Below are 22,827 nucleotides of genomic sequence, written 5' to 3' on the forward strand. Positions count from 1 at the left end.
ATGCAGGTGCAGGGGCCCAAGCACTTGGGCCATCCTCCACTGCCTTCCTGGGCCACAGCAGAGAGCTGGACTGGAAGAGGAGCAACCTGGACTAGAACCTGGTGCCCACATGGGATGCTGGCACCGCAGGCGGAGAATTAACCAAATGAGCCATAGCGCCAGCCCCAATATTTCCTTCTTTCAAGACTTAATGTGCAGAATTTCTGAAAGATAAAAATGCCCACAGTTGGCCCCTTTCTAATGCATAATAGTTTTTAAAATTGAGAAGGCAGTACCTTATTTCTTAAAATCTGGAAGATTTAACTATCTTGTTGTAGTTTTTTTTTTTCTTTTCTTTTTTTATAAACACCATATCCCAGGTGACTTAGACAGTAGGCATTTGCTGCTTCTTTTTTTTTTTTTTTTTTCTTTGACAGGCAGAGTGGATAGAGAGAGAGAGAGACAGAGAAAGGTCTTCCTTTGCCGTTGGTTCACCCTGCAATGGCTGCTGCGGCCGGCGCATCTCGCTGATCCGAAGCCAGGAGCCAGGTGCTTCTCCTGGTCTCCCATGGGGTGCAGGGCCCAAGGACTTGGGCCATCCTCCACTGCCTTCCTGGGCCATAGCAGAGAGCTGGCCTGGAAGAGGGGCAACCAGGATAGAATCCGGCGCCCCAACCGGGACTAGAACCCGGTGTGCCGGTGCCGCAAGGCGGAGGATTAGCCTGTTGAGCCACGGCGCTGGCCTATCTTGTTGTAGTTCTAAAAAATGTGTAGTCATAATTATTCTAACTTTCATTCTGAGAAATAAGACCTCCAGATAATCACTTCAAATTTAATATAAAACTATAATAAAATTTCAAAGTTTTTTGATAGGTTAAAAAAAATCAGTGTTCTTAAATACAGCATTAGTTCCATTTACAAATATTATTTCAGAAATAGTTCTGTTACTAGGGCCTGGAAAAATAACCAACTAACCAGAATTTTCTTCGGATACCTCTACTAGAGAAAGGCTCAGGTTTTCACATGGACAAGTATGGTGATACAGAAATACATTTTATTATCAAGCTTCTTTGAGGATATTTACAAAAAGTGGGGTGTAACAAAAAATATAAATGTACTGGACAGTGTCACTTTAGACTACTTTGTACATTATTAAATGTTTCTAGCAAACAATTATTTCTTATACAAACACAATTTGACTTCAAGACAAAAGGTTATGCAGGTTATACAGCATCTAGAGTCATTATTCAACTCCAAATTGACAGTGCCTTTACAAAATTTTTTAGAAAACTTCTTAGGTATTCAACAAGAATAAAAATAAAAAAGAGTGCAATTTAACTTCATGGCTTTAAGTTTGATTACATAAGTATAGCAAATGAACATCATTCCAGTTAGTTTTTTCCTTATGCAGTAAGACCACAGTAGGTTGCCTAGTAACTCAGAATTACTTCACTTTGGGCACACTGACATAAACTTACATTGCAGAAACTTGGGGAAGTTTTCTCTAACAAAGGAAGAATACATTTCCATTTTTTTTTTCCAAAATTAATTTGGTTAATCTTCTCTATGAGGACAGATTACCTAGATATGTAGAATGTCTCTGGGAAATGTTTCTGGGTAGACAGTACAGCAGAATGATTAGGAGAGTAAAGAGAGCCTTGGAAGCCATCCTGCCTGGTTTCCAATCCATATCCGAACTATGATCTCCAGCTAATCTCCCTATCTCTTCATTTCCTTATGTTTAGGATAAGGTTCATAATGTAATTCCCACGTGACTGTTGTGAAATGAAGATCTGACTTTCATGACTACACTGAGAGAAACGGTAGAATTATGATCTTCATTTTACAGACTGAAAACTAGAGACTCAGACTCATCTGCCCAGGCCAGTGTAGACTTCAACTCAGATTTTCTGATTCTGAATTTCTGCTCTTTGAGGTTGGGGAAGGAAGAAAAAGGGTTTATAATGATTATTGAGGAATAAAGAAACAAAAAGCCCTAGTTTTCTTACAAGTGGACAGTCCTAGATCTTAAATTTTCCTTGGGGGAAAATGCAGTTTGAGAATCCCTAATCTGAAAATCTGAAAGTGCCATGGCCCTTAAAATGTTAGGGAGTTTGGATTTTCACATCAGGGATGCTCAAATGGCAGTCTGGAAATATTCCACAATTATATAAACTCCAAAATTTGAACCACTTCTGTTCCCAAGCACTTCAGAGGGATCCTCAAACTATATTAGTAATAACCGTGTTTAAAACAGCTGGCTATTGGAGCTGAGATGTAAGATGCAACACTTACTTGCTATACTCATAATATTCATAAATAGCCCCTACCCTTAGAGCCTGTTTCATATTCATCCCTACTCATTCCCCCCAACTGCTTAAAATAATTGAAACATTCCAGATATCTGGAAAGCCCTCCAGTAGGCTAAGGGAAGAAAAAAAGATACAATTTGCTATACAGTAACCATAACATTGACCCTGTACAAGCCTTCCTTTTAGTACATATTTTTACTCTCAAATTGTTTAACACTGGGTAAAGATGAATTGTGTAATTCACGTTTAGATCTGTACCCACTAAATGTTGGAAATCAGTTGTGGCATCCTGACACTATCAGTTGACAATATGAGCGTTAGAGTTGAGCCATCAAAAGAGACACATTAAAAACTCAGCATTCGGACCAGCAGTTAGTTCCTCCTCCAAGTTTTGGACTATCACTTGTCCCAGATTACCATGGTGGCTACTGCAACACACTCACAAAAGGTAACAATCTTACTCCACAGAGAGCATTTCAGAGTTGCAGCTCCAAAAAGGTTAGGAATCACTGTTTCAGGGTTTTGATTGACCTAAAGAAAAAAAAGGCAGAATAATCCAGCACTTTCTTACTAGGTAGCCAGGAAAAACCTTCATTTTCTCTAAGGTTGGTTACACAATGAGTCCTTATAGTCAGTCACAATTGGTAGCCTCACAGTTATTGCTTAAATACAAACCTGCTTAGTTATAATAAACCTTACAACTCTGTGTGATTTGGTCAAACTATGTAATAACTGGATGCCAGCTTGCCTTTATTAAAAAAAATGACAGGAAAGGGAAGATAAATTAAGTGGCATTATTATATTAAAGTGAAGAATTAGAAAAAAATACAAAACCAGTTATTGCTTATGCTACAAAAGTTTATAAAAAGCTTCATCTTAATTCCATTATATGTTTTTATTACTTAGTTCCCCTCCTGTACCTCTTCATTATGAACTAAAGCCCTGTTGTCACCAGTTCCTTATCCTGTGTCTGCATGTCTTTGCATTCTTGCACATTGACAGCCTACAAAGAACAACAGTTAGGAAGCAATGTATTAGTCCATAAAATGAAATGTTGCTTTACTGAAGTTGGCTCACTGGTAGTTAGGGATCTTCTTCCATATCATCTGGATTGGGAGCCATAATGAAGTGCTTGGGGTATACAAGGTTGTGAGTGTATGCATGTATTTCCCAGCGAGCATCATCACTTTCATGTGTGATATATCGCTCGCCAATGCGTGTTTCAAATTCTCTAAGGTCAAGCCAAGTCTGATAGTCCTAGGAAAAAAAAGAAATAATTACAAACCATAAAAGAATATTGGCAACTTTTTTTTTTTCACTTAGCACTCTAATCAAATAACTGAAAACTTCTAGATTTTAGTATACAGTAAGTTGTAATTAGCAATATTAAAGGTTATCACTTCAACACAAAAATAAACCTTAATGTGAACATTTAAAATAATATATAACTAGCAAAGTAATATGCCAATCTCACCAAAAGCTGCCATGAACACATTAAAGCTCTATGAAAGGCAAGGCACGGCTTTCAGGTGAGGGCAGATGCTCTGCCTGTCAGTACTGATTTGAATGAGGTGCTGTGCTACTTTGAGATTCGGCTCCATCACAAGTTAATCAATCATGGAAAGGCATGTACATTATTTGAAGAAATGTATACACTCTGTTATCATTAGGAAAATACCATCGTGAACTGTTCAAATGAGGAAGGCTAAAAAAATTTAAATATTTCCTTACCTGTAGCCAAGGATGACTAAGAGATTTGTCAACACTATAACGTTTTCTCATCTTTACTTGAAGCAGGTTGTTTATCAAATCGATTGCTAAGGAAAGAGACAAAATCAGATATGTGCGTTTCTGTATATAAACTATCCTAAACCTAAGACTCTGCCTAGAAGGCAGTTCAATCCACAGAAAATAAGGTTGAGGGGTTTTTATTTCTCAATGATATGGGCTTTAAGCTAACACACACAGTGATCCATAAATGTTTCCTGAAATAAGTGTACCTGTCAGATTTTCACTTTATTAAGGCAATATGGAGTACAGGTTAAATATAGACACTTCAGAGCCAGACTGCCCAGGCTGAAATGTGGTTCTGAGGCTGCCTAACTGCTTGATATGGGATCAGTTACTAAATTTCGTTTTCTCATATGTGAAATGAAATTAAAAAGATGCAATCAGGGAGTTGGAGTTGTGGCGTAGAGGTTTGGGCCACTGCCTATGATGCTGGCATCCCATATGGGTACCAGTTTGTGTCCTGGCTAATCCACTTATGATCTGTCTAGCTCCCTGGTAATGGCCTGGGAAGGCAGGGGAAAATGGTGCAGGTAGCTGCTATGATCAGGCTCAACACTTCTGGAGAAACAAAAAGGCCTACTTGTTCTAAAGGCTGGCTAATTCTAGGCTGGAGTATTCCCCAGCATTGGCTCTATTGGGTTCTATGACACTGTTAAATAATGTTTTTTTTTTTTGGACAGGCAGAGTGGACAGTGAGAGAGAGACAAAGGTCTTCCTTGTGCCGTTGGTTCACCCTCCAATGGCCACCGCGCTGTGACCGGCGCACCATGCTGATCCTAAGGCAGGAGCCAGGTGCTTCTCCTGGTCTCCCATGGGGTGCAGGGCCCAAGCACTTGGGCCATCCTCCTCTGCACTCCCAGGCCATAGCAGAGAGCTGGCCTGGAAGAGGGGCAACCGGGACAGAATCCGGCACCCCGACCAGGACTAGAACCTGGTTTGCCGGCGCCACAAGGTGGAGGATTAGCCTACTGAGCCATGGCGCCAGCCCTAAATAATGTTTTAAGTGGTGTACAATTCCTTCCTATCAGTAAACTAAAGAGGACCAGCCAATCATTCTTGGTGGGCGCAGAATGAGGAGTTGGAACTCAAAAGCCTTTACCAGCCAGGGGAAACAAATGTATGAAGCTTCCCAGTAGAGTCCACATGAGAGATGGAAACAAAATGAGGTGTCTGTTAGGTACAGAATTGATTCCAACGGTAAAGAACCTGAGCTACAGGACTGCAAGGAACTTACTATCTTGTCCTGAAGATTAGAAAAGTCAGTTATCAAAAAATAGAACACCTAAAGAAAAATGGTAGCATAAGTATATCCTGCTCAGTTTAGAGGAGTGGTCAGTGAAGACTTCCCAAGTTCAGGAGTCGCTGAAAATTAGAAAGATTTCAGTATTGAGGAGGAGGGATTATGAACTGAGGAAAAGGCCTGAGCCAGACGCAGAAAGCAGTTCAGAACAGAGAACACAACTAGGTTTATGTAGGGGAGCACTGGGAGATGAGGGGCTATGGAATCTCACTTTGGACTGCAGCAGACATCCATAGCTGCAGTGGTTGGAGGCTAGCCCAATGTTTGGGTACAAAATAAAAGCAGTGCTTCCTGAAGATGGACTTGGCATTAGCAACTGGAAAGGACCGAAAAGAATCTAATGGATAGGATAGTTAAAAAGATTTTAGTAGTTGCAGAATGAGGCAGCTGGGGCCTAGATTAGTGTTATGGATTACACCTGGGGACTGTAAGGAAGATAATGATTGAAAAGACAATAGAAAAGAGTGTTCAACAACTGGGTAACTAGCTGAATGTGGAAGATGAGTGGGAGAACTTAACAAGAGAAATCAGAAGAGACAGGCTGATTTGGGATCACAAGGCTTTTTTTAGACTGAAGAGCACAGAGCCAAAACAAATTTTTTTCTTACCTTCACTAGAAATTTCTTTCCATGGATTTGGTGGGTACATAAACGCAGCATTTTGGATTTGGTCATTTATGTCTTCATCCTCATTGAAAGGAAATGTTCCACTGAGGCTCACATAGACAATAACTCCCACTGACCACATATCTAGGGAACGGTTATAGCCCTTGCTCCTGAGGACTTCAGGGGCTAGGTACGCTGGCGTTCCCACCACGGATCTCCTAAATGACTTTTCACCAATGATGCGGGCAAATCCAAAGTCACATAGCTTCACCTGGAAATCAAAGGACAATGTTATTTTTGTTATTTCTATAAAGCCATATATTACACACATATCCATCTTGCCCTTTGCCAGCTGTATTATGAATCTCATACACTTGTAGGTAATGAAACTGCACGATGACCCCAGGAGAGAAATGCTGGAGAATGCTCCAAGAAAGAAGGGTGGAACAAATTAGTGCAGGGGACCAAAGAATTGGGCCATTTTGTACTGCTTTCCCAGGCCATAGCAGAGAGCTGGATCGAAAGTGGAGTGAACTGGTGCCCATATGGGATGCCAGTCCTTCAGTCCAGGGCGTTAACCTGCTGTGCCACGGTGCTGGCGCCTGCTACTTTTTTTTTTAAAGATTTATTGAAGCTGGTGCTGTATTGTAGTAAGTGAAGCCTCCGCCTGCAGTGCCGGCATCCCATATGGCCACTTGTTCCTGTCCTGGCTGCTCTTCTTCTGATCTAGCTCTCTACTACGGCCTGGGAAAGCAGCAGAATGGCCCGAGTGCTTGGGCCTCTGCACCCACGTGGGAGACCCAGAAGAAGCTCCTGGCTCCTGGCTTCGGATCAGTCCAGCTCCAGCTGTTGCAGCCATTTAGGGAGTGAACCAGAGGATGGAAGATCTCTCTATAACTTTACCTCTCATATAAATGAATCCTTAAAAAAAGGTACTATTAAAAATTTATTTATTTGAAAGGTGGAGAAGGAGTGAGCCATAGAAAGAGACTGATTAATTGTCTACCCACTGGTTCATTCTTTAAAATGACCACAATAGCTGGAGCGAGGCTAGGCTGAGGCCAGGTACCAGGAACTCCATCCAGGTTTCCCTCATGGAAGATGGCATCTGGGCTACCTTCTACTGTCTTCCCAGGCTCATTAGCAGGAAGCTGGATTGGAAGCAGAGCAGTGGCAAAAGGAACTGGCAAAATGAATTCCAATATACGAATACTGTTGACACAGAGGGCAGCTTTAACTGCTGTACACAATACTGGCCCTATCTTGCTACCCTTTTATAAAAGTTAAGGTTTTGGTGACAAATTGATCCATACTGAAAAGCAAATGCCAAATACTTTCCATAGGAAATGTTATGATTCAAAAAATGTCTTCTGTAAAAACTTTAAGATAAATTAAGGAATTTGGCTTCTAGAAAATAGTATAGTGAGGGGCTGGTGCTGTGGCATAGTGGGTTAAAGCCGTCGCCTACAATATCAACATCCCATATGGGTGCTGGTTCAAGTCCTGGCTACTCTACTTCCAATCTTGCTCTGTCATGGCCTGGGAAAGCAGCAGAAGATGGCCCAAGTACTTGAGCCCCTGCACCCGCGTGGGAAGACCTGGAGGAAGCTCCTGGCTCCTGGCTCCTGGCTCCGGATCGGTGCAGCTCCGGCCATTGTGGCCAGTTGCGGAGTGAACCAGTAGATGGAGGACCCCTCTACTCTCTCTCTCTCTCTCTCTCTCTGCCCCTCATTCTCTCTCTGTATAACTCTGACTTTCAAATAAAAATAAATAAATCTTTTAAAAAATAGCACAGTGAGTGGAGAACAAAGAAGCACAAGGTGTATTCAGATGCTGCTTGCTATTTTGGTGACATGCACTGTGACATCCTTTCCTGAATGTCTGCTCTAGGCCATCAGTAAATCTGGCTGCTTCTCTATTTCAAATAGTCTTTGAAGAGTAGAAGCACAGACTTAAGCTAACATATTAAAAAGTAAAGATGGTGTTGGCATAGTGGGTTAAGCAGCTGTGTACGGTGCTAGCATCCCATAGGGTGCCCGTTCAAGCCCTGGCTGCCCCACTTCCGATCCAGCCCCCTGCTAATGTGCCTGGGAATGCAGTTGAGGATGGCCCAAGAGCTTGGTCCCCACCAGCGATGTGGGAGACCTGGATGGTTAGTTATTAATCCTCATAGGCAGCTGCAGGCTGTAAACTCTATCTCGTAAGATGGTGCACATTTTGAAGCCAAAGTTCCATGGGTGGATACTTTATAAATGTTGTCAGATAATTATATTGATTCTTCATGAGTCAGCATTATGGCACGGCAGATTAAGCTGCCGCTTCGCTTTAATGCTGGCATCCCATTTCAGGGCCTCAGTTTCAATCATGGCTGCTTGGCTTCCTATCCAGTTGCCTGCTAGTGCACCTGGGAAGGCAGCAGAACACAGCCCAAGTGTTTGGGTCCCTGCAACCTACGTGGGAGACCACGATGGAATTCCGAGGTCCTGGCTTCAACCTGGCCTGACTCTGGCCATTGTGGCCATTTAGGAACTGAACCAGAGGATGAAAATCACACTCTGTCTCTCTCCCCTTACTTCCTCTGTCACTCTGCCTTCAAATAAGTAAAAGTAAAGATTTAGACAAAAGTGATTCTTCAAAAGGTTCTCAAGGATATCTCACCTGAGGAAATGGCTCTGCAGATGCAAGCAGCACATTTTCTGGCTTTAAATCACAGTGCACAATATTCTTAAAATGTAGATTCCTCAAAGCAACAAGTATCTGTCATTAAAGAAAGATTTTTCAATGGCTAGAAGAATCATAGTTAAACCCCAGTGCGACTACATGTGAGCGTTGCAGCAATCTGAAAATTCCACCACGATTCATCAGGATTCAGCTGCAGGTGCTCATTTATTTTCAGGGTTCACAATTCCCACAATCTCCCAGGTTGTGAAAGCACAACTGCTTAATTCTCTCAGATTCTAGTTCAAAAAAAGAATTAAAATACCTGTGTGACCATGAATTTAGTGATTCGTTCTGGAAGCCGACTTTTCTCACTGGATAGAATCATTTCCAGCATATCTCCATGCAGCTTTTCCATTACCACAAAGACTCGTTCTGGGGTTTCAAACATACATTCCAGGTTTACAATCCCAGGGTGGTGTAAATTCTGAAAGAGTTTGCAGGGTATTTAAATGACCCAACTTATGTAGAGAAATAGTTTGACAATGCAAATATCCAACAGTGTGCTATTAATATATGAAATAGATGGCACCGAGAGGAAACCAGCTTAGAAAAATAACTTACAAAGTCAGAATTACAACCAACAAAAAGGATCACTCTGATTTCCAAGTTGCAAACTGGAGAGTGGATGCAGAGAGAGCAGAGAATATTCCTCTCCCCGATTCACAGTTATCTCTCCAAAATCTCTTAGTATTTTCTTCTTTTTTTGCTTAGGTTGGCTACTTATTTTTATATACCTTCCCCATTTCCCACCTAGACAAGCAGCTTTTGGATTTAGTATTTCCTGTATTTATTAATCTGCACTTTAATATTTTTAAAAAAATTTATTTATGTGCAAGTTAAAGAGAAGGGGAGAGACAGAGATCTTCCATCCACTTGGTCTCTCTCCAGATGGCTGCCACAGCAGGGGCTGGGCCAGGCCTCAGCCAAGAGCCAGGAGCCTCATCTATGTCTCCCACATGAGCGGCAGGGGCCAAAGCACTTGCGCCATTTTCCACTGCTTTCCCAGGCCGTTAGCAGGGAGCTGGAGAGCAAGTGGAGCAGCTGGGACAGAAACCAGTGCCAATAGGGAATGCTGGCATTGCAGGCAGTGTTTACCCACTATGCCACAATGCTGGTCCCTTAATCTCCATTTTAAGTTCTTGTTAATACCTTGAGTTTTCCTTAGGTTTATTTTATTGTTCATTCTGCTACTACTTTTTTTTTTTTTTAAGATTTATTTATTTTGAAAGAGAAGGAAGGAGGGAGGGGAGGAGGGAAGGAGGGAGAGGGAGAGAGAGAGAGATCTTTCTTCCACTGGTTCACTCCCCAATTGGCCGCAATAGCCAGGGTTAGGCTAGGCCTGAGCCAGGTGCTTCCCCTGGATCTCCCCTGTGTGGCAGGAGCCCAAACAATGCCATTTCCCAAGTTGGATTTTTTAAAAAACATTATTTATTTGAGAGGTGGTGAGAGACTTCAAAGGCAGGGAAGAGCTGCCATCTGCTTATTCATTCCACACTTGCACAGGAGCCAGGGATCCAACTACATGAGCCACCACATGCTGCCTCCCAGGGTGTGCATTAGCAGGAAGCTGAAATCAGGAGTAGAGTTGGGATTGGAACCCAGGGACTTCAACATGGGATGTTGGCATCCTAGCCACTGCACTACACACCCAGCCTTTTCAGTTGGATTTATCTGAATGGCAGTTACAGAGAACCTGAGACAGAGAGAGAATCTCTCCCATCTGCTAGTTTACTCCCTAAACAGCTGAGGATGGGCCAAGCTAAAGCCAAGAGCCAGGAGCCTCATCTGGGTTTCCCATGTGGGTGGCAGGGCCCAAGCACCTGAACCATCTTCCACTGCCTTCCCAGGCACATTAGCAGGGAGCTGGATGAAGTGGGAAAGCCGGGACTTGAACCAGTGCCCTATGGGATGCCAGTGTTGCAGGCAGCAGCTTAACCTACTGTGCCACAACACCAGCCCCTTGAGTTAACCTCTTAATTCATCTATTTTCATTCTTTCTTGCTTAACATTTGAGATTATAAAGCCTTCTCTGAATGACAGCCCAGTGGCTCTCATGTATACAGTATTTTCAACACATTCTGAAATTCTGAATTGGTCTTTTTGATTGAAGAAATAATATCATTTTTCAGTTTGTAGCAGTAGCAGCCTCTTTTCTGAATGTATAATTTGTGTATTTTTATTGTGGTTTTAAGCTAAAGAGTATTTTTTCTAGTATTGCTTTTTTAAAATGAGGTATTCACTGTTTTGAGGGTACAGGGCTCAGTATGAAGTAGTTAGACCCACATTATTCTTTTTAGGCCTTTATATTCTTAGTTCTTAATTGTTTTTATCTGTTCTACCTACCATTGACCATGAGTATGTTTCCCTGTCTCTCCTTGTGTCTTCTCTGGCTTTCCTGTATAAATGTTGATACTATAATTTGTACTCTTCCATTGTTAAATTCCTGATCACATTTTCCAATTTACACAGGTGTCTGTAAGAATGCTATTATTTCTCTCCAACTACTCTACTACTCTTTAGGCAATAGCAAAACAAACATATGACATTACTAAATATCTAGTAAACAGGGGCCGGCACTGTTTCGTAGCAGGTGAAGCTGCCGCCTGCAGCACTAGCATCCCATATGGGCATCGGTTCAAGTCCCGGCTGCTCCATGTCCAACCTAGCTCTCTGCTATGGTCTGTGAAAGCAGTGGAAGATGGCCCAAGTCCTTGGGTCCCTGCACCCTAGGTAGACGTGGAGGAAGCTCCTGGCTCCTGGCTTTGGATTGGCACAGCTCCAGCCACTGCAGCCAATTGGGGAGTGAACCAGTGGATAGAGGACCTCTCTGTCTCTCCTCTTTCTGTGTAACTCTGACTTTCAAATAAATAAATAAATCTTTAAAAAAAATCTAGTAAACAAAAGTTTACTCTCCCACAACCCTATTTCTTTCCTATCCTACACCATGTTCCTTAAATGTGGCCATGTTTATTTAGTTCATATCTAAACACAGATACCTATGATGTGCATATTACTTTAAAGAGTTACACAAGGTAGCCAGCGCTGTGGCGTAGTAGTCTAAGCCTTCACCTATAGCACTGGCTTCCCATATGGGGGCCAGTTTGAGTCCCGGCTGCTCCACTTCTGATCCAATTCCTTTTAATGCACCTGGGAAAGCCGCGGAGGATGGCCCATGCACCTACATGGGAGACATGGAAGAAGCTCCTGGTTCCTGATCGGCTCAGTTCCGGCTGTTGTGACCATTTGGGGAATGAACCAGCAGACGGAAGACCTCTCTGTGTCTCTACCTCTCTCTGTAACTCTTTCAAACAAATAAAATAAATCTTAAAAAAAAAATTCAATGTTTAGTGTGGTATCCACAGTGGAATCTTTCCTGACATTTTGGTTCAGCTAAATAATCGTAAGTGTCCAAAACCAGCATGTGTTGACAGAAAGGCAGAACCTATTACCAGGTACTTAATACGGAGGCTGGATGTTCCTGGGTAAACTGTATAAGGTCATTTCTGAATCGATGATTTGATGATTTCTTCTCTCTGCTACTGGAGAAGCCAAAGCTGTGGCTTTAATAATATGCTCATTGTTTAGCTTTCTTTTCTCTAAATAAAAAATTAATGGGAAAGAGGCCGGTGCCATGGCTCAACAGGCTAATCTTCCGCCTTGAGGCGCCGGCACACCGGGTTCTAGACCCGGTTGGGGCTCTGGATTCTGTCCCGGTTGCCCCTCTTCCAGGCCAGCTCTCTGCTATGGGCCGGGAAGGCAGTGGAGGATGGCCCAAGTGCTTGGGCCCTGCACCTGCATGAGAGACCAGGAGAAGCACCTGGCTCCTGCCATCAGATCAGCGCAGTGCGCTGGCCGCGGCGGCCATTGGAGGGTGAACCAATGGCAAAAGGAAGACCTTTCTCTCTCTCTCTCTCTCTCTCTCTCTCTCTCTCTCACTGTCCACTCTGCCTGTCAAAAATTAAAAAAAAAAATTAATGGGAAAGAAAAACTATGGATGCTACTGGTGCTGCAGGGGAAGATAACAGCATTAGGATCAAGCACAGGAGCTCAGGTGGCCTTTCCCATGAGGACTATGACAAGAAAATACAGGGGAGAACCCTATGCGGCTAAGATGGCAGCACCTGTGCTGCCGCCCATCAGGGCCCAGGGGAGGCAAACCCGGAAGACCTGCTGACCCTGCACTGGCAGTTGGGTCTGTGCCAGGCGGCCAAGCAGTTCACACGGCATGGCACTGCCTCAGGGTTGCCCCCGGTTTGCTCTGGCCTTCGCGGGAGCAACTGCATGAGCTGGAAGGCCAAGGACTACCAATGGTACCTGAGCCTGGCGACCATGCAGGAGTCCCTGAGAAATCAGCAGCTGGCCGAGGAGCAGTGGCGTCCAGGAGAGGGAACAGCTTACTGCAGAGCACACGGCCAAGATGCCACAGATGACTGAGGACTTGCGGCAGCTGCAGCGGGAGCAGGCGGAGGTGGACCAGGAGAGGAGGGCACAGCTGCAGGCCGAGGCCCAGGAGCACCTGGACTAACACATGCACCCAAGGAGCACCTGCTACAGGACCTTGAGAAGCAGTTGTGCAATTGCCTCAAGGAGGAGAAACAAAGAAGGAGGAGGCATGGGTGGCCACCATGGCTGTTGCCACTGTCGCTGCTCCGGCCAGCCCAGGACCCTGCAGCCTCTGGGGCTCCCAGCTCCTGAGTCTTGTGCTTTCCCCAATAAAGCCTGCTACCTGGTGGCCCCTGGGGTGGGGGTGGGGAGGTGGAGAAGAACAATACAGGGGAAAGAAGGGAAAGAGAATGAAGGGGCTGGTGCTGTGGAGCAGTGGGTGAATGCCCTGGCCTGAAGCGCTGGCATCCCATATGGGCGCCAGTTCGAGACCCAGCTGCTTCACATCTAATCCACTATGGCTTGGAGAAGCAGTAGAAGATGGCCCAAGTCCTTGGGCCCTGCACCCACATGGGAGACCCGGAAGAAGCTCCTGGCTCCTGATCGGTGCAGCTCTGGCCGTTGCGGCCAATTGGGGAGTGAACCATTGGATGTAAGACCTCTCTCTCTCTCTATCTCTGCCTCTCTTTTCTCTGTGTAACGCTGACTTTTAAATTAATAAATAAATCTTAAAAAAAAGAAAAAAGACAATGAAGTTGGATGGTGAAGAGGCCAAAGGATGGTGTGAATGTAAGGGTGTACACAAGGGCAGGTGCAGCAGCTTACGTTGCAGCCTGTGATGCCAGCACCCATATGAATGCCAGTTTGCGTCCTGGAAGTTCCAGTTCCAATCCAGAGCTCCCTGCTGATTTGACTGGGAAAGCAGCAGATGATTGCCTAAAGGCTTGGGCTGCCGCTAACCACGTGTGACCCGGATGTTATTCCAGGCTCCTGGCTTCTGTCTGGCCCACCCTGGCCACTGCAGCCAACTAGCAGATCTCTCTCCTGTTGCTTCATCTCTCTCCGAAACTCTAACTTTCAAAACAAGTGTATCTTTTTTTCCCTTAAGATTTATTTGAAAGAATGACAGAGAGAGGAGGAAAGACAGAGCTCTTCCATCTGCTGGTTCACTCCGAAATGGTTACAAAGCCCAGGGTATGGGCGGCAGGGGCCAAAACACTTGGGTCATCTTTCACTACTTTTCCCAGGCCAATAGCAAGGAGCTAGATCACAAGTGGAGTAGCTGGGACATAAATTGGAACCAATATGGGATGCCGGCATTGCAGGCACAGGCTTTACCCTCTATGCCACAATGCTGACCCTTCAAAATAAATTTTTAAATAAGAGGAAAAAGTACATGTAGGTTTGAATCCATGTGAAAAAGTCTAGCTATCATCCTCAAGATTAAATTTTAGAGAACTAACTTCAGTAAGTGATGTATGATTTGTTTCCTTTTGAAAAATATTTATGAATTTAGATTTGAATTAAAATACTGTATATGCAAACTAGGTTCAATTTTATCCTTATAATACACATGTAGATTTTTATTGAGTTTATATACTTCAGAAGAACACTGAAAGTTGCAATTTTACTTGTGTATGCAGCAGACTCAAACAGTGGATTTAATCAGGTAAAAGGAAGGAGTGAGCATGCGGTTTGCAAAGACTTATATTCAAACTTGAGCCTGCCTTCCCTTCTACTGAGTGATGCTGAAAAAAGTACTTCAGTATAGATTTTGGTACAATGCCATTCGCTAAATATTTTATAAACAATCTGAAAAGGCTCTATAAAAAACAGTACTGTATTCAATTGAATATTTGGAGACATACTATATAATCACTTAAATCCATTCTTGGGCAGTACTGGTAAAAATAACCAGAGGAATATAATAATAAAGCTTTTACAATAGTATTATCTGGAAATCCCTAAATTTAGTTGTGATCCACAGCTGAAGATAAGGGAGGAAAAAAAAGCTTCAGTGCTTAGTTCAGAGCTATGTCTGTGATCATCTGATCAAGGAAAAATCAATCCTTACGAATATATTCCTAATTTTTACATGTTTTACATTTCAGTTTGTTAATGGGAAAGATTCCAAAATTAGATTCACAAAAATATGTCTTAAAGACATTCATGTTCTAATACAGAGCCCAAGTGCTATTTAGATTCTATGTAGCCTGCATTAATGTGCCTGCTTCCTGCTGGGAAACACCATCTTGCTAAGAGATGCTAGGAAGAAAGTGCCACAGCTCCTAACACCGGCAGCTTTAACACAGTTTAACACAGTTCCCACTGACTTCCAGTCCAGGCTGGGGAGCTGACAGGGGTCTGAGTGACCACTTTGCTCTGTAAAGGGAAGTTACATTGCCCTGCTCCCACCCTCCTCACCCCTCGACTAAAGTGCCAGACTCAGTTTGCTGTGGTAGAGTTGTCGCTGGACTTCCTTCTGTCTAGGGGCACAGCAAGCAGACCAGGAGCCCCTGGACCCAGAGGCAGGGAAGTTTCCAGGGTGGAGAGCAGACCTGCTTGTGCCCTTGGTTGTGGGAGTTGTGAGAATAAGCCTCAGAACTTGGAAAAGTCATGGTTGTAGCTGGATTCCTGTGGCCCAGCCTGGCCTAAATGTAGAGATTTTGAGTTCCTTGTACAGTGGGATGGAGATCACATTGGGGTCAGAGGATAGACTACAGAAAGAACTGGTACTCTGGATGGGCTGCATGCCTGGTTGGTGCTGTATGCTATACTGATGCAATAGGCTCACTCTGGGCTGTGAAACAGCACAGAGAAAGGTAGGGACTTTGGGCACACTGGTTGGCTCCAATATTCCCTCCCCACACTGACTATAGCCATCTTAGGTATTCCTCTAGACTCTTACCCAACTCAAATGATGGCTGGAGCTCCCTAGCCCCACTCAGCACACATCCGTAGAGCTCAAGTCTAAGTCTTAGGCCCTCCACTGAGCCCAAGAGTTACATCTCCAGGAATAAAGCCTTCAATTAAAAATAAACAAAACAAAACCAAAACAACAACAAAACACCATCCTCCAGAAAAGACAGAAACAAGAGTTGTGGAAAATTCAATTTAGAAACATAAGAAACATGAACAAGGCAGGCAATGACTCCCCAAAAGGAATAATACATTAGCATTGGACTACGAATAAGGGCAGACAGATGAAAAAGAATTCAAAAGAATGATTCTGAGGTTACTCAAAAATACAGAGAAACAATTATATGAAACTAGAAAATCAGTGTCTTGCATGGTTGAGAAATTCAGCAGAAATATTAAAAACATTATAAATGAAATATTCAGTGAGTCAAAAGATACAATGGAAAGCATTAAAAACGGACCTGGGGAGGCAAAAAAGAGTATCTGATCTAGAAGACAGGTGCTTTGAAACCTTTCATTAGACAAAAAGAAGAAATTAGAACAAAGATGTGTTTGGGATCTATGGGGTACTGTCAAATGACCAAATATACAAGTCTTAGATGCTCCTGAAGAAATAGTAAAAGAATGGCTTAGAAAACCTAGTCAATGAAATAGTAGGAAATTTCCGCTAATCTGGAGAAAGATGTGGACATCCAAATAGAGGAAATACATAGAACCTCAAATAGGAATGAACAGAGATGATCCTCAAATGATACATTATAGTTAAATGTTCAAAACTAAGACATAAAGAGAATATTCTTAAATTAAAAAAAAAAAAATTTACAAAAGACAAACACCAGGTCAGATTTCTGAATAGACACTCTATTGGCCAAAAGAGGAAAAAGTCGAAGTTCTCAAAGAAAACAACTGCCAACCCATAATACTTTACCTAGCAAAGTTCTTATTCATGAACAAAAGTGAAATAAAGATCTTCTAAGACTAGCAAAAATAAAAAGAAATGTTACCACCCAGCCAGCTTTACAAATGATACTTAAGGATGTACCATATTAAGAAATAGAGAAAGACAATCAGCATTATGAAAAAATGGCAGAACTAACATTACTTTTCAATTACAACCTTGAATGTAAATAGACTAAATCCCCAATTAAAAGATACAGACTGGTTGAACTGATTAAAAAAAAAAGACCCAACTCTATGCTGCCTATAAGAAATACACTTCAATAAAGATACATGCGGACTGAAAGTGAAATGATGGAAAAAAACATTCCATGCAAATGGAAATCAAAAGCCAAGAGTAGCTATAACTCACAGTAGACAAAATAGATTTCAAGACAAAAACTGTTAGACAAAGAAGGTCATTATGTCATAATTAAGGGAATAATTCAAGAAGAAAATGTGACTAGTAAATGTCTATGCACCAAATGCTTAGGGACCCAGTTTTATAAAACAAATGTTAATGGCCTTAAAGGAAGACATATGCTCCAATACAATAATACTGAGGAACTTCAATACCCCACTTTCATCAATGGACAGATCAACCAGAAAGAAAAAGCAACAAACAACAGAGCTAATCTACATGATAGGCCAGATGGACCTAACAGATAGCTACAGAACATTCCATCCCACAGGTGCAGAATGCACATTCTTTTCATCAGTATATGGAGCATTCTTTAGGATAGACCATATGATAGGCTATAAAACATATTTCAACAAATTCAAAAGAATTGAAATCATATCTTTCTGACCACAATGGAATGAAGCTGGAAACTAACAACAAAAATTCTAGAAAATACACAAACACATGGAGACAGAAGAACATGCTCCTGAATGAACAGGTCATGGATGTAATCAAACAGAAATAAAAAAAAACTGTCTTGAAACAAATGAAAATGAAAATATGATGTATCAAAACTTATGGGATACAGCAAAAGTAGTTTTAATAGGAAACTATATAGCAATGAGTGCCTACATCAAAAAAATTGGAAAGGTATCAAATAAATGACTTAACAATATATCTCAAAGACCCAGAAAAGCAAGAACCAAACCCAAAATTAACACAAACAAAAATCAGAGAATAAACAAAACAGAAATAAAACTGTGGTAAGCCTGAGCTTCAGCAGAAATCAGCTTGTGAAGAGCCCTGGAAGCTCTGCCAAGAGTTGGATCACTGGAAATGGACCTGCCCTGGAGTCGAAGGATGCCCAGGTCAGAGCCACAGATCTTATTGGCTCTAAGCTGAAAAGCCCTTCACTCAGCCCAACTTCCAAAGTGACCACTGCAGCTGAGGGGATGGTCAAGTAGGGTCAGCAACATTGAAGGCAGAACTGTAAATTTCCTGTTAGAGATGCCCCCTGCCTTTACCTGGCCAGCTCTCCTCCCAGGCCAGCCAAGTCATGAAAGTCAACAGAGTGCCTTCCCCTAGGAGGTTCACACCTCCCTTAGGATATACCCCAAGTGAAGAGATAGATAGGTCTGGGCCTCTTAACTTACAAGGCCTAAAGCCCAACAGATTATTATCAAGCCCCTTCTATCAGGTTCTACTTGCCTCTCAATCAGAAAACTTAATTGTAGCTTAGACAGCACCTTTCTTAGCTCCTCTAATAATGACTCTGTCCTTTGTTCTAGACCCTGTCTAGTGCACTTGGGCCTCATTCCTTTGTAATCATAACCTCTACTCTACCACCAATGGCTCTACTCCCAACCTGTGTGTACTGATGGTCCTCTTCCACACTTAATGCTGTATAATTGTTCAGACCTGGTTAATGCCTCTCTTAGGATCATTGGTTACTATCCTCACCCTGTCTTTTATGACCTTGTCTAAATATGATCAGAGTCGGCAAACTTGGAAGGCTTCCATAGCCTTGGCAACTCATGACGACAGCCTAGGGTGGTTACTGGCACCATAAACTAGAGTGTCAATTTGTTGGGTTAACAACAGGAGCCACTGTGCACTTGCTCCTCATGTGGGATCTCTGTCCATAATGTGCTGTACATTTTGATTTAATGCTATAACTAGTTCTCAAACAGTATGTTTCACTTTGTGTTTCTATGTGGGTGCAAACTGTTGAAATCTTTATACTAAATTGATCTTCTGTATATAAAGAGAATTGCAAATGAATCTTGATGTGAATGGAAGGGGAGAGGGAGCGGGAGAGGGGAGGGTTGCGGGTGGGAGGGAAGTTATGGGAGGGGGAAGCCATTGTAATCCATAAACTGTACACTGGAAATTTATATTCATTAAATAAAAGTTAAAAAAAAAAAGAACAGAAAAAAAAAACTGTACAAAAGATCAAAGAAATGAAGAGCTTTTTTTTTTTTAAAGAAATGAACAAAACTGATAAACCACTGGTCCACCTAACCAAGAAAAAAAGGGAGAAGACTCAAATTAATAAAATCAGAAATGAAAAAGGAGATGTTAAAATATTTCACAGAAACACAAATAATCATTAGAAAACATTACAAACAGCTATATGCCAACAAACTGGAAAATCTAGAAGAAATAGATTTCTGGATACATAATTTATCAAAATTGAGGCACAAAGATATCGAAAACCTGAATAAGCCAATAATCAAAGCTGAGATTGACTCAGTAATTGAAAACCTCCCAAAAAAGAACAGTCCAGGACCAGCTGGCTTCACTGCTGAGTTCTATCAAACTTTGATACCAGTTCTTCTCAAACAATGCAAAACAACTGAAAGCAAGGGAACCATTCCAAACTCATTCTATGAGGCCAGCATTACCTTAATTCCAAAACCAGAGAAATATAAAACAAGAAAAAAAAAGAAAAAAGAACTATAGACCAATATCCCTGATAAACACAGATGCAAAAATCCTCAAAAAAATACTAGTAAATCTAATCCAAAAGACATCAGAAAGATCCACCCTGACCAAGCAGGATTTATCTCAGGGATGCAGGGATGGTTCAACATATACTAATCAGTAAACATGATATATAACATCAACAAAATGAAGTATAAAAACCATGTGGTGGCAGTGCCGCGGCTCAATAGGCTAATCCTCCGCCTACAGCGCCGGCACACCGGGTTCTAGTTCCAGTCGGGGCTCCGGATTCTGTCCTGGTTGCCCCTCTTCCAGGCCAGCTCTCTGCTGTGGCCCAGGAATGCAGTGGAGGATGGCCCAAGTGCTTGGGCCCTGCACACACACCCCACCCCCCCCCCCCGTATGGGAGACCAGGAGAAGCACCTGGCTCCTGCCTTCGGATCAGCGCGGTGCGCCGGCTGCAGCACCCCAGCTGCGGCGGCCTCTGGAGGGTGAACCAACAGCAAAGGAAGACCTTTCTCTCTCTCTCTCTCTCTGTCCACTTTGCCTGTCAAAACAAAAACATGTGGTTGGGGCCGGCGCCGTGGCGCAGTAGGTTAATCCTCCGCCTGTGGTGCCAGCATCCCATTTGGGCGCCAGTTCTACTCCTGGCTGCTCCTCTTCCAATCCAGCTCTCTGCTGTGGCCTGTGAAAGCAGTAGGAGATGGCTCATGTCCTTGGCCCCCTGCACCCACATGGGAGACCGGGAAGAAGCACCTGGCTCCTGGCTTCAGATCGACGCAGCTCCAACCATTGCGGCCACCTGGGGAGTGATCTAACAGATGGAAGATCCTTCTCTCTGTCTCTCCCGCTCACTGTCTGTTAACTCTCTCAAATAAATAAATAAAATCTTTAAAAAAATATATGGTTATTCTCAGTGGATACATAGAAAGGATTCAATGCAACATTCTTTCCTGATTAAAACCCTTAAAAAATTATATATAAAAGGAACATATCTCAACATAATAAAATATTAAGAAACCCACAGTTGGCATAATCTTGACCTGAGAAAAGCCAGAAGCATTTTCACTAAGAGTAAGCATTTTCACTAAGATCCGGAACTAGACAACGATGTCCACTAACCACTATTATCCAATACAGTTTTTGAAGTTTTAGCCAGAGCCATTAGAAAAAGAAATCAAAGGTATACAGATGTGAAAGGAGGAAGTCAATTTATCCATTTGCAGATGGAACAATGCTTTATATAAAGGATTTCCATTAGTAGACTATTAGAACTCAGAATTTAGCAAAGTTCTAGAATATAAAATCAATACACAGCCGGCGCCGTGGTTTAACAGGCTAATCCTCTGCCTTGCGGCGGCCAGCACACCGGGTTCTAATCCCGGTTGGGGCACCGGATTATATCCCGGTTGCCCCTCTTCCAGGCCAGCTCTCTGCTATGGCCCGGGAAGGCAGTGGAGGATGGCCCAAGTGCTTGGGCCCTGCACCCCATGGGAGACCAGGAGAAGCACCTGGCTCCTGGCTTCGGATCAGCGTGATGTGTCGGCCGCAGCAGCCACTGGAGGGTGAACCAACGGCAAAAAGGAAGACCTTTCTATCTGTCTCCCTCTCTCACTGTCCACTCTGCCTGTCAAAATAAATAAATAAAATAAAATCAACACACAAAAATCAATAGCATTCTTATATACCAACAAGTTTTGGCTGAGAAAGAGCTTAAAAGATCAGTCCCATTCACAATAGGTACAAAAAATTTTACATATTTGGGATAAATTTAACTAGGGAGTCTAGGAGAAGACAGTCTAAAAAAAAAGTGGAGAAAGTGCAGTCTCAAGTAAGAAAACAGAGGAAACTCCACATAAATGAGAGGGACACAGCGGACTCCACACAGTGGAGGGTGTGGACACAAATCAGGATGCCAGCGGCCGACAGCCTCCACAGCAGCTTTGCAGAGTGAGCTGAAACAGCAGCAGCTCAAGGCACTGGCGATAAATCTGAGGAAAAGCCTGGAGGGAATCCGGCTTGGTGTCCTGTGGGGGATCCTGTACCTGCTTAACTAGAGGAGAAAACAAAGAGGGGGACGGCCTATTTCTCTCTCCCAGATCACCTTACAATGGCATCCTGTATCAAGCTGATAGAGGGAGGGTGCCATTTTGGACAAGCGTACAGCAGTACCAGCTCGTGTCCAAGCCAGCAACCAGCTGAGCAGAGACTTCTGAGTCTGGCAGTGAGAACTAATGGGGGGTTGGGTGCTCATGATGGTGGGAAGCCTGTGTGCCAAGACTGTGAAAACACTGAGACTGTGTGGGAAGGCTCAGGGTGTGGCTCAGACTTTGGGCAGTCACTGTGTGAGGCTCTACACACTCACGGCTCCCTGGTTCACTGGTGAGGGACATTGCTGGGTAATCTGCTTACACCGAGGACTGCACAGATGCTTTGTGTGGTCCTTGTGGAAGTGTGGATGAATAGTGTACCCACTGAGGCTAGTCTCAGGCACGGGTCTCCTTTGAAGAGAGGAAATGAGCTGAGTCTATGCCAACAGAACCGAGAACCCTCAACTCTGATAGGAGAGAGTTATCATGCCCAACATAGGTGTCACCTTAACACTCACTTCACCCTGGAGTTCTGAACAGAGCTCCCTGAACACACCCACCACATGCCTCTAGGTATTCCCTGAAAGTAGACACTCCACTAATCCACACATAGTCCAAAGATAAAAGGCACCACAGCAAAAACGACCCAAAACAAACAAACAAAAACACACAAAGAAACCAATGGATATCTCCACAAATGCCGAATAATAAATGCACCAATTCAAGAAACAGGGATAAGGAAGACAACATGACATGCCCAAAAGAATACAACATTTCGGTACTAGATTGTGAAGATGAAGAGTCTAAATAAATGCCAGAAGTGTTGGTCATAGGATTACTTAGAAGTAATCAGAAGAAGCAAATTCATGAACTAATGAAATCCGTACATGACATGAAAGAAAATTTCTCCCACGAAATTTCAATCTTAAATAGAAAGCAAAATAAA

The 22,827-nt window shown here is 43.0% G+C and overlaps 1 protein-coding gene and 1 pseudogene across 1 annotated transcript in view; one reads left to right on the forward strand and one right to left on the reverse strand.

Moving 5' to 3' along the window:
* Positions 1–866: 866 nt before the first annotated feature.
* PRKD3 (protein kinase D3) overlaps positions 867–22,827 on the reverse strand; it is a 107,277-nt gene continuing 85,316 nt past the window's right edge. The window contains exons 15-19 of the mRNA XM_062209275.1: positions 8,971–9,132; positions 8,646–8,744; positions 5,991–6,258; positions 4,023–4,108; positions 867–3,548 (exon numbers count right to left, since the gene is read on the reverse strand). Of these exons, the coding sequence (XP_062065259.1) occupies positions 3,375–3,548; positions 4,023–4,108; positions 5,991–6,258; positions 8,646–8,744; positions 8,971–9,132 (789 nt within the window). The 3' untranslated portion in view covers positions 867–3,374. The remainder of the gene's footprint in view (positions 3,549–4,022; positions 4,109–5,990; positions 6,259–8,645; positions 8,745–8,970; positions 9,133–22,827) is intronic.
* LOC133772943 (large ribosomal subunit protein mL64-like) lies at positions 11,060–13,403 on the forward strand (annotated as a pseudogene).

The sequence above is a fragment of the Lepus europaeus genome, chromosome 13 (assembly GCF_033115175.1).
Source record: "Lepus europaeus isolate LE1 chromosome 13, mLepTim1.pri, whole genome shotgun sequence".
NCBI lineage: Eukaryota > Metazoa > Chordata > Mammalia > Lagomorpha > Leporidae > Lepus > Lepus europaeus.